At 38.2% G+C, this 11,979-nt stretch overlaps 1 protein-coding gene across 2 annotated transcripts; it reads left to right on the plus strand.

Annotated features, from left to right (window-relative positions):
• Positions 1-216: 216 nt before the first annotated feature.
• rbbp5 (retinoblastoma binding protein 5) lies at positions 217-11,668 on the plus strand. 2 transcript variants are annotated; one of them, XM_087801122.1, is made up of 14 exons: positions 217-350; positions 1,097-1,122; positions 1,244-1,416; positions 1,501-1,641; positions 1,719-1,881; positions 3,989-4,098; positions 4,180-4,299; positions 6,453-6,606; positions 6,678-6,749; positions 6,831-6,948; positions 8,267-8,336; positions 8,452-8,678; positions 8,740-8,979; positions 11,400-11,668. In XM_087801122.1, the coding sequence occupies exons 1-14, from the start codon at positions 332-334 to the stop codon at positions 11,450-11,452; spliced, it is 1,686 nt and encodes a 561-aa protein (XP_087657248.1). In that variant the 5' UTR covers positions 217-331; the 3' UTR covers positions 11,453-11,668. The 2 variants fall into 2 exon arrangements, with proteins under 2 accessions (XP_087657248.1, XP_087657249.1); XM_087801123.1 differs by having other exon boundaries at positions 8,740-8,817.
• The last annotated feature ends 311 nt before the right edge of the window (positions 11,669-11,979 follow it).

An 11,979-nucleotide genomic window follows, 5' to 3' on the forward strand; every position in this document is an offset into this window, starting at 1 on the left:
CCATAATTCATGTGAACAACAACAACATCATCACTAACAACAGAGTCTCATGGCCCAAGAGTCTAAGTAGACACAGTATTTTTGAGGACAGAGAAAATATGTAAATATAAAAAACAAAAATCAATAAAAGTATGGTGCATATTATTTTACAGGCAGATGTCAACAGAAGGAGAGTTTTTTTTCTATTTTGATCAGGCGAATCTTGCTGCGCCATGTTTGGGGTCCTAACGAGGCTCGGCGCCACTGTAAGCGAATCGTAAACAGCAGAAAGAGCTCGATATTAAGTGGAAAATACGGCTTTGGGAGGTTTTGCGCCCTCGTGTTGTTCGCAATGAATCTCGAACTGCTTGGTGAGTGCAAAAATAAACATATACGTCTCGAATGTTAGAGTTAATGCAGTTTCCCCTCATAGCGATGTGCATAGTTAGCTTAGCACGATAGCTTCGACGACAGTTCATTCAAAATTAGGCTTTGATTTAGTTCACAACTGTAAATGTTCGTTTTCGATCAGATTTTTTAAATCGATCCTATCGAGAAATACGCAATTTTATTCGTATTTAACCGTAATTAGAAGTTAGCTTGAACAGTGTTATAAAGCAGCCGTTTTGACAGCAGGTGATGTTTATAAATGTTTTCTCTGAAAAAAAAAACTTCAAAACAAACCAAAAATAACAATCGGATATAATTTATTAAAACATTTTGATCTCATAGAGCTCGACACATGTGCATCTAATTGAAGGAAAACCAAACATCAGTAGTTGAGTTGTGGTTGTTTTGACTGAGACATGACCACCTTTATTTTGATCCTGAATTTTTCCATCGTTTGTTTTCATTTACCCAATACTGTTTTCTTACATCGTCTAAAGTTACTATAGTAAATTGTTTTTCTTCTTATTTTTGCAAAATTTAAAGTGATTAAGTTTTTCAGGTTGCCTTAGATTACCTGTCAACATAAGCGTCTAATGCAGATCTTTTTAACATTTAAATTTATTTCTCAAAGTTAAACAATTTCTACCAAAGTCACCCCATAATTTACAGTGATGATGTGTTATTGAATAAGTCAGAATCATCTTAACATTCTTCCTACTTTCTTCAGAATCGTTTGGGCAGAACTATCCAGAGGTAAGTCTTCGATTAGTCCTTGTTAATAATTATAAAAGACTCAAGAACCTACCGATCATAACTTGGTATGAAGCTGCTTATTACAGCAACACGATGTTAAAATAAATCTTTATATGTTTAGGAGGCAGATGGCACTCTGGACTGCATCAGCATGGCCCTCACCTGCACCTTTAACAGGTGGGGGACCCTTCTAGCTGTCGGCTGCAACGACGGCCGCATCGTCATTTGGGACTTCCTCACACGGGGTATCGCCAAAATCATCAGCGCGCACATACACCCAGTCTGCTCCCTATGGTGAGATACTGAATCATGGGTCTCTGGTGGTCTTGACTGAAACTAGTAATCCAAATATATATTTTCATACTTTATATATTTTAGTTGGAGTCGAGATGGTCACAAGCTGGTCAGTGCCTCTACAGACAACATAGTTTCTCAGTGGGACGTCCTGACAGGGGACTGTGACCAGAGATTCCGGTTCCCTTCGCCGATCCTAAAGCTGCAGTGTCACCCTAGAGACATGTGAGTGAACAATCTGAAGATGTACCGTCACCATTTCTTTTAGTTTCAAAAGATGTTGATTTTGATGTTCATTCCAGGGACAAGGTGCTCGTTTGTCCCATGAAGTCGGCGCCTGTGCTGTTAACCCTTTCAGATTCCAAACACGTCGTTCTTCCTGTTGACGACGACTCCGACCTCAACGTGGTCGCATCTTTCGACAGAAGAGGAGAATACATTTATACGGGAAACGCCAAAGGGAAGGTCAGTGATCATCTTAACTTTGAAATTCATCTAATGATGATGAGCAAAAACTTTGGAATTAAAATAAGAATGTTAAAGGGAACCAATTGTAGATTTACTATGAATATAAGAATGTTGTTGTTGTTTCTTTTTTTATTTTCATTTAAATTTTACAGTGAGGCAACAGGACTATCATCATTAATAATCTTCCTTTTTATCACTGCTACTTAAACTTGAATAATTATTATTCAACAAACATTTATTTCTCTTTAAATTAACTATTATGTTAACTGATCTAGGCCAGGGGTCGGCAACCTTAACAACTCAAAGTACCATTTGGACCCATTTCCTACATGGAAAAAAAACCCTGGGAGCCACAAAACCTCTTTGACTTAAATTAATATCATTCCATAATGTTCACTTTCTCCGTTTGCCTTTATGCTATATATAAATAGAATTTAAATAAAACTTTCGTTAGAGATCGTTCACTCAAAATTCCAACTAAACTAATTTTCTTCTCTCAAGTCGACTAAGGGTTGGGATTATTTTCAGAGTAATTTCCTCTTTTAGAGTTATAGACAAAAATGTTTGTTCATTTTAATGTTGTGACTGGAGCTCAGTTGTCTTCGTCTTCATCTTCGTCCAAAAAGACACTTAAAAACATACCTCCATACTGCTTGACTGTAACGTCCATATTGTATTGAAGCATAGACATGAGAAGAATTGATTGGAAAAAGAATAAACAAGTCTATGTTTTAGGCTTGTTTTGAGTGGATTATACCATCTCTTATGTTGAGGCTTTAATACAAAAGGTTACAGTTGAGCATTATGGAGGTATTTGGATGTTTTTAAGAGTATTTTTGGATGAAGATGAAGACCAAGCCAACTGAGCTCCAGTTGCTACATTAAAATGAACAAACATTTTTGTGTATAACTCTAAAAAAAGAACAATTACTCTGAAAATAATCCCAACCCTTAGTTGACATGACTATTATGACAAGGCTGAGTGGAAAATATGTGAAATTTGAATATAGGGTGAAGTAATACTTTAAGCATTGATAATTATCATAACAATGTTTTGTACTGTATATTTACTGCAGTTGTTTAACTGAGTCATGGTTGTTTTTTCCTTCCGTATGTACATCTGTAACTAACTGACTCTGAATGGTTATTTATATATACATAGCTTTGGAACGATCTTTCTCTCCCTCTGCGTACTGACTCCATCAAGAAATATCTTAAGACATTTTTATTCGTGCAGGCTTTTTCTTGATTCTCTAAGACTCCTGTGTTGTTCTTGGTGTTATCTTGATCTTTTGAGTATATATTTTATTGAGTTGTTTTGATCGTTTAAGCGCATTGTGACCCTTGTCTGGAAAAGCGCTCCACAAATATAAATTACTTACTTACATTAATATAAATCAACATTTTATCATCATAATCATCATCATTATTATTTTATTATTATTACAATCATTTCAACAAAGCAGAGTACAAAATAAAAGGACATTAAAAACGAAATAATTTGATATCAAACTAAACCTAATTTATAAAAATGTACACATTTGTAACTGACTTGAAAAATATAAAATATTTTCTACAGTTTACCAGATCTTTTTTTTTAATTTTTTTTAGGTCTTCACAAATTTAAAAACTGAATACTATAACTCTCATTGTTTTGCATTGTTACTGTTCCTTTAAGACACAGGTGAGGGAGGGGGGAGCGAGGAGTCAGAGTTCTGATGACTGAAGAACTAAACTTGTTCTTATGTCAACAAAGTAACGTCTCACAGTAACAGTTTTGGTTAAATAAAAGCTAAAGTGAAGGAGAGGTTTGCTCGTTTTTCAAACAGAATGGGAAAAACAATATGAAACATTTAAATTAAATTCACACATTTATACTAACTTATTTTCAAAAAACTCGGGGATGATGAAAGAGTGGGGGTTGCCGACCCCTGATCCAGGCCAATGTAGGTCATTCAGATTATTCAAATTATGAAACATAAATGCACCTGGTGAAGTAATGTTTGGCATCACAAGTGAAGGAAGTGACAAAATTCAAGTTATGTTTTTTTTTCTGTTCTATGAAAAACTGACATTTTTATATCGTCACTTTCTCTTTTTTTAGATTTTGGTGTTAAACACAAACACACAGGAGCTGGTTGCTTCCTTCAGAGTCACCACTGGTACTAGTAACACAACTGCCATCAAATCCATTGAATTTGCACGCAAGGGAAGGTGAGAATCAACCTGAGTGATCGTAGCTGTTTATTTATCTAAACTCTCACATGTTTTCCTGACCCTCCCTGTCCTGCACAGTTGCTTCCTCATCAACACCGCAGATCGAATCATCAGAGTCTATGATGGCCGAGAGATACTGACCTGTGGCCGCGATGGAGAGCCGGAGCCCATGCAGAAACTTCAGGATCTCGTCAACAGGTGCTCCACACATTATAGATTTTCTACATGATACTTTCCTCCGATGATGGAGAACAAATGAATCAAAAACAAAAAAAGTATCCAGGTCTAAATGAACTGTGTCTCTAAGGGGTTTGTATTGTCAAGTGTCTGGTGATGCATATCATAAAGTGGTCCAAGATACCATATATAGTGATACTGTAGTAACAAGTATATATTTGTAGTATTGTCCAGTACTTGACTCTGGTGTTGTGATAGTGTAGTATCAAGTATATATGTGTAGTATTGTCCAGTACTTGACTCTGGTGTTGTGATAGTGTAGTATCAAGTATATATGTGTAGTATTGTCCAGTACTTGACTCTGGTGTTGTGATAGTGTAGTATCAAGTATATATGTGTAGTATTGTCCAGTACTTTACTCTGGTGTTGTGATAGTGTAGTAACAAGTATATATGTGTAGTATTGTCCAGTACTTTACTCTGGTGTTGTGATAGTGTAGTAACAAGTATATATGTGTAGTATTGTCCAGTACTTGACTCTGGTGTTGTGATAGTGTAGTAACAAGTATATATGTGTAGTATTGTCCAGTACTTGACTCTGGTGTTGTGATAGTGTAGTAACAAGTATATATGTGTAGTATTGTCCAGTACTTGACTCTGGTGTTGTGATAGTGTAGTAAAAAGTATATATGTGTAGTATTGTCCAGTACTTGACTCTGGTGTTGTGATAGTGTAGTAACAAGTATATTTGTGTAGTATTGTCCAGTACTTGATTCTGGTGTTGTGATAGTGTAGTAACAAGTATATATGTGTAGTATTGTCCAGTACTTGACTCTGGTGTTGTGATAGTGTAGTAACAAGTATATATGTGTAGTATTGTCCAGTACTTGACTCTGGTGTTGTGATAGTGTAGTAACAAGTATATATGTGTAGCATTGTCCAGTACTTGAGTCTGGTGTTGTGATAGTGTAGTAACAAGTATATATGTGTAGTATTGTCCAGTACTTGACTCTGGTGTTGTGATAGTGTAGTAACAAGTATATATGTGTAGCATTGTCCAGTACTTGAGTCTGGTGTTGTGATACTGTAGTAACAAGTATATATGGGTAGCATTGTCCAGTACTTGAGTCTGGTGTTGTGATAGTGTAGTAACAAGTATATATGTGTAGTATTGTCCAGTACTTGACTCTGGTGTTGTGATAGTGTAGTAACAAGTATATATGTGTAGTATTGTCCAGTACTTGACTCTGGTGTTGTGATAGTGTAGTAACAAGTATATATGTGTAGTATTTTCCAGTGCTTGACTCTGGTGTTGTGATAGTGTAGTAACAAGTATATATGTGTAGTATTGTCCAGTACTTGACTCTGGTGTTGTGATAGTGTAGTAACAAGTATATATGTGTAGTATTTTCCAGTGCTTGACTCTGGTGTTGTGATAGTGTAGTAACAAGTATATATGTGTAGTATTGTCCAGTACTTGACTCTGGTGTTGTGATAGTGTAGTAACAAGTATATATGTGTAGTATTTTCCAGTGCTTGACTCTGGTGTTGTGATAGTGTAGTAACAAGTATATATGTGTAGTATTTTCCAGTGCTTGACTCTGGTGTTGTGATAGTGTAGTAACAAGTATATATGTGTAGTATTGTCCAGTACTCTGGTGTTGTAGTATTTACAGACCACATGACTCTTGACGAAGTCGTAACTGCTTTCATTTGTTTTCAAACCAAAATATGTCCAAGCATCAGCTGTGTAATCTGACTTTACCACGACAAAACTACTATCTTTATTTTTTTCAAAACGGGACTTTTAATTGCAACACAAAAATAAACACATTCTGTAAATATTTGTATGTCAATTGTACATTAAAAACCTTATTTATACACTTTATTTTAACATAAACCATAAAAGAGCTATGATAAAAATATTATTTAAAAGCCAACAACAAAGCCAAAAACATTAATACAGTGCTGAATATTGATATGTTACCTGGGGGCGTACGGTGAGGGACATATCGACAGACATCTGCTCAGACACTACAGACGGTTATGAGTCTATTAGCTCAGTATGTGTGACAGAAGTGCCCAGAGGCACAAACAAGCACAGCGAGACATCAAACCCCTGAGGACACGTGTTTGTTCCAAAACCTGCTAACGCACCTGGATTGTCTCGTTCAGGACTCCATGGAAACGCTGCTGCTTTTCTGGTGACGGCGAGTACATTGTCGCTGGTTCGGCCCGACAACACGCCCTGTACATCTGGGAGAAAAGTATCGGCAACCTGGTGAAGATCCTGCACGGAACCAGAGGAGAGCTGCTGCTGGATGTCGCCGTAAGAAACCCTTTGATGGCCGACCTTCATCATTTGTTCTCACAATAATATGCTGGTGTTGATCTGTCCAGTGGCACCCGGTCCGTCCAATCATTGCCTCCATATCCAGCGGTGTGGTTTCTATCTGGGCCCAGAACCAAGTGGTACGGAGACTCTTGACATCCATTTTCAAATGTGACTCACCGTGAGTGTGCTGCTGTGTGACAGTTCCATGTGTGTCGCAGGAAAACTGGAGTGCTTTTGCTCCAGACTTCAAAGAACTGGATGAAAACGTGGAGTACGAGGAGAGAGAGTCCGAGTTCGACATAGAGGACGAAGACAAGAGCGAACCTGAGCAAACGGGTACATTCATGCAGATTTTCTATACAATTTTGCTCCAGATTACAAGAAAACTTTGTTTCATGATTGAGTTAAAATCATGACACATACAGTAAATGTATAAACTGTCTCAGATATTGAACCTATACAAGTTATGGTTGTAGTAAGGGTCGGTTTTCAAGAATCGGGTTCAATTTAAAACGTCAGTGGTCCGTCGTTTATTCCTGAAACCCTCGTAATAAACAAAAACTGCTAAATCGAGACCATTACATTTTTTAATTGTTTATATGCACAAAATATATTTACAATTGCAAACTTGACATTGAAAACTCGTGGTGTCAGTCCCTCTCAACACCCTCCTCATTAATGTTGACCTGAACAGCTCTTATAATGCTTTGCCGCCCAGCCAACGATTCACAGCTGTCGGTCACCTGAGGCACCACTACAGATTAGATTAGATTAGATTGACTTCATTAATCCCTCCTAAAGTTTTGATACATTTTCAGTTGCTAATATTACAGTTTCTCTTTAATTTTCAGCAGAACATCTTGTAATGAAACTTTCCCAGAGTACAAGTGGAAATTGATTCCGCAAAACCCTCAAATAGTTCATCTTATTGGCAAAGATGCACCTAATGATGGAGCAAACGGCTAATGTTAGCATCTCCTTGGTCTAGAAAAGTGCTCCACAAATATAAATTACTTACTTACTTACTTTTTAAGCATCTTCTGTTGCTATCATAGATGAAAGTGTTGTTATGTTATTATTAAGTCCTGAAGTCAAATCACAACTTGACTTCTGTATTTATCTTCATGTTGAACTTTGTCAGTCTGTGTAAATCCTCGCATCATTCCTGAGAACAAGGACGTTCTGTTATTTGATGATAATACCAAGTTTGTGAAGTCAGCACGACACATTCCTGTTTACTACATCAGTGAGGACGGCAGCTTCAGGTACTTGATGACAACACATGTTTAAACTTGCCCAGGTTTCGTTGTGTGCGTCAAAAACATTTCTCCCTCAGTTTCTGTGACTTTTTCAAATTAAGAAATATACGTGTGTTTATGTTTGTTAACACGGTTCCTGCAGATCCTTAAAGTCTTGAATTTAAAATGTTCAAAGGTAAAAGAAAAATGTGAAAACATGGTCAGTAAGATTTTTTAATTGAATTCAAATCTCAAAACATCTGGTAACATTTATTTGGTGTAAAAGAACAACAGATTGATCACAGTAGTTACTAATATGTAACAAACGACTTCAGGTACATGTTACGGTTCTACTTCAACGCGGTCCATGGAGTTTATTCTGGTCTCACTGGTTTGTCGTCCACTGAATGTTGAAGGTGGAGACGCTGCAGAGGACGAGGAGGTTGACGTCACAACCGTGGACCCCATCGTGGCCTTCTGCAGCAGGTGAGGTTCTTTATACTCACTGGATCCAAGGTCAACGTCTACGACCTTCAACCAGGACCAGGAGCTCGACCCATGGCTGGACTAGACCAACTGTCTCGTTCTCTTGTGTGTTCAGTGACGAGGAGCTGGAGGACTACAAGGCTCTGCTGTACCTGCCCATCGCTCCTGAGGTGGAGGACCCGGAGGAGAATCCATTCGGACCTCCTCCAGATGCTGCGACGGGGGCAGAAGACGGGTCGACTGCTGGCGACAAGAAGCAGCGTCCGCCTTCGACCGATGGAGCCCCCCCCAAGAAGAAAGGCCGCACCACCACCATCGAGCTGCAGGGGGTCCCGAGTGACGGTGAGCTCAGCACCGGCGTCTCAGAGCAGCAGAAGAAGAACTAACGCCTTGTGTTGTTCAGAGGTGCACCCTCTACTGGGCGTGAAGGGCGACGGCAAGTCCAAGAAGAAGACGGCAGGTCGGCCCAAAGGCTCCAAAGGTAAAGACAAAGACTTCCCATTCAGGGCCAAACCGTACAGGAGCGAGCGCGCCTCCTTTCCCATGGAGGTCATGGGCAGCTCTGGCCTGGGAGGTGCAGGAGGAGGAGGAGGAGGAGGAGGAGGAGGGATGAAGGGCAGGGCAGAGGTGGGCCTGGCCACAGGTAAGCTTCTCCACCACTCTATTGCTGCTGCTGCTGCCGGGTCTGGGAGCTCTGCTGGTCTTGCTGCCCCGCTTGTCTGACGCCCCCGAACCCTTCACTGTGCTGCCCCTGCCCAACACCCCCCCGCCCACCCACACATGCACCCCCTCGTTGAGGTCTGCACGCTGCCCCCCCCCACTCCTGGAGTCTGACGCTTATATATCGACTTTAAAGTAGAACTTTCCAGCAGCAGCTGCGTTACAAACATGTTCATCAACTATTGATGTTGAGTTTAGACATGAAAAACTGAATTTACATAAAGTTTACATGAAAATCTCATCCTCCTTTCCAGTGCTTCTACTGTGAAAGTAAATCAGTGGCATCAGGATATTGAACATTTCAAATGATGAAACTTAAATGTTCACTAAATGTTGCTGTTTTAAGCTTTGAATTCATTTTTGAGTGATTGAAATGAAATAGTTTATTTATTAAAGGTTAATTATTGACTTTATGGCACTGAATTAATATTTCAGTCGAAAGAAGACCTTGTGGACGGACAGAGAGACGGAGTAGCCGATGCTCACAGTAAATTAGTGCCATCGATTAATTAAAAAAAAAAATCTTTGTATTCAGTTAAATGAGATATACATTTTCTGAATTTAAATATGTTTTAAATATTATATTAGTGTCACCAGACAACAACGATTAAAGATATTGAAATTGAAACTTGAATTTTGGGAATCAGAATATCAAACTGTGTAAAAAATATTTTTTTAAATGTTCAAAAACATTTATTTTAACTATATTTCACTATAGGATTTTTTTTTTATTCAGTTTTTTTTAAAAATAATATATATATATATACATTTCAATAAAGATAATCAGTTTCAACGTTTGAAATTTGAAAATGAACCAATCAATATTCTGATGAAATACTTTTTAATCTGTAGGTATTTTTAAATGTTTATTGTTTTGTTCGTTCAAGCGCTTTGTGACCCTGGTCTAGAAAGATCTTTACAAACAACTATCACTTACTTACAATATCCTACGATCAAAGGATCTAGGATTAAAACGGTCAAACCAACAAATCTAAATATAAACGTGAAGGTGTCGCTGAGAACTCGCTGGATTCTCGCGAGCGATCCCGAGATGTCTCGTTGCTCGACTGATGAACTCGTGTCATGTGAGTGTGAGAAGTGCTGCTAATCCTGGACCGGGCCCGTCACGGATCCAGAACACCAGCGACTCGAGGACATGACGGTCCCTCGGTGATCACATGACTTGTGGAAAAGTCCTGAAACTGGAAGCTCAGACTTATTTTGCTCCAAACTTGAGTTCCTGTTGACACAACTTCCCATTTATCTGCTCATCTTCAACATGGAGGCTCGCTCGGTGTCAGGCCGACCTCAACGCTTCTGACCCCGACCCGGCGGTCACGTGACTTCTGATGTGCTCTGGCAGCCGGGTGTTGGGGGGGGTATCAGTGGGTTGGTGCAGCTTGATTCCCTGCAGGCTAGTCTGGCAAGTCTGCGTCTGCTTCCTGCTTGACCTCTTGACCCTCCTGCTCCGCTCCCACCCCCACCTCGGCTTGATGTGTGTGAGTGCCGCCTCGCTCCGTCCTTCCTGTCTCTGTGTTCTGACCTCGACGTTGAAGATCAATGAACATTACGTCAACTTTAATACTTCCATGGATCAAACCCTGATCATTGCGTCAATGTTTCAATGAAGTTGATCCGAGTCATCAGAGTCGTTGAATTTGACTTTTGTTTAAACTTATTTATGTTTTAAAACGATTTAATTCAATCATTTCTATATCAAAAGGTGTATTTAAAATATTTTTATTACAAAATGAATGCAGTTTTTACTGTTCGGTATTCTAATAATTTAATATTACATTTTCTAACTTCTACAATTTCTCATTCGTTATCGTAATTAATTTGCGCTTTTATTTTTAATTAACAATTCTATTTAGAATCAAAAAAAATTATACATTTAAAATTTAGAAAATGTATTTTTGAATTATTAGAATTAGAATATGTCAAACTGTTTTTCATTAAAAAAAAAAAGTTTATGGTAAAAATCATGTTGAAAACGTTACATGTAAAAATAAAAGATTAAAAAAACTACTTCAACCTTTAATATAGAAATATTTAATTAAACTTTGATAAATAAAAATATATTTGAAATGTTTTTTATTAAACAATTTTCTGATGACATTGATTAACTTCCATTGAGTTTTCTGACTGTTTAATCTATTTATTGTACTTTGTATATTTATAATAAAATAAAAAAGGTTTGTATCGTAGTATTTCCAAACGGTTAACAACCTGTTGAAGTGATTCTTAGATTTTTGAAGAAGCGACTCAAGATACACATAAAAAACAGAAATTCAAACTCAAGAGTATTTGTACACGTTTACTGACTACTCTGTGTCTCCACAGGGTCTCTGGTCTCTCAGTCGTACAAACAGCACGACATCGGAGGGATGGACTGATCTAGACGGAGCTCGGTCCAAATTCAAAGACAATGAAACCAGCAGTTCAACAGACTTTGTGATCATGTCTGAGGTTCTCGTCACAGTAGAGATCACATGACCTCTGTAGGCTTTATCTTGTATAGACTTCTTGACCTGATAGTGTGAATGTGAGAATGTGTGTGAGTCTCTCTTGTTCCTTTTTATATTAAACAATTTGTTTAAAAAAAAATGTAATTTCCGTGGCTGTATTCTTGTCTTTTATTTTAGATGTGGTTTTATATGTATATTTAAAACCACATTTGATCCTCCAACAGCTTTGAAAAATACTAGAACGAAATGATTTTATTTCAGAAACAAACATTCCTTTGTGACCCAGAAGTTCATCATCTTGTGACTCTCAGCGTGCTTTACTACCTCATAGGTCAGTGACGTCAATGTCTCATTAACCAATCACAAGAGGTGAGCACCGAACGAAACCAATCAGATTAAAGTGGGCGGGACATCATGGGTACGACAGCGAAGATGCATGACCGGATGTAGTCAAG

This window comes from Callionymus lyra, chromosome 10 (genome assembly GCF_982586985.1).
Source record: "Callionymus lyra chromosome 10, fCalLyr1.hap1.1, whole genome shotgun sequence".
NCBI lineage: Eukaryota > Metazoa > Chordata > Actinopteri > Syngnathiformes > Callionymidae > Callionymus > Callionymus lyra.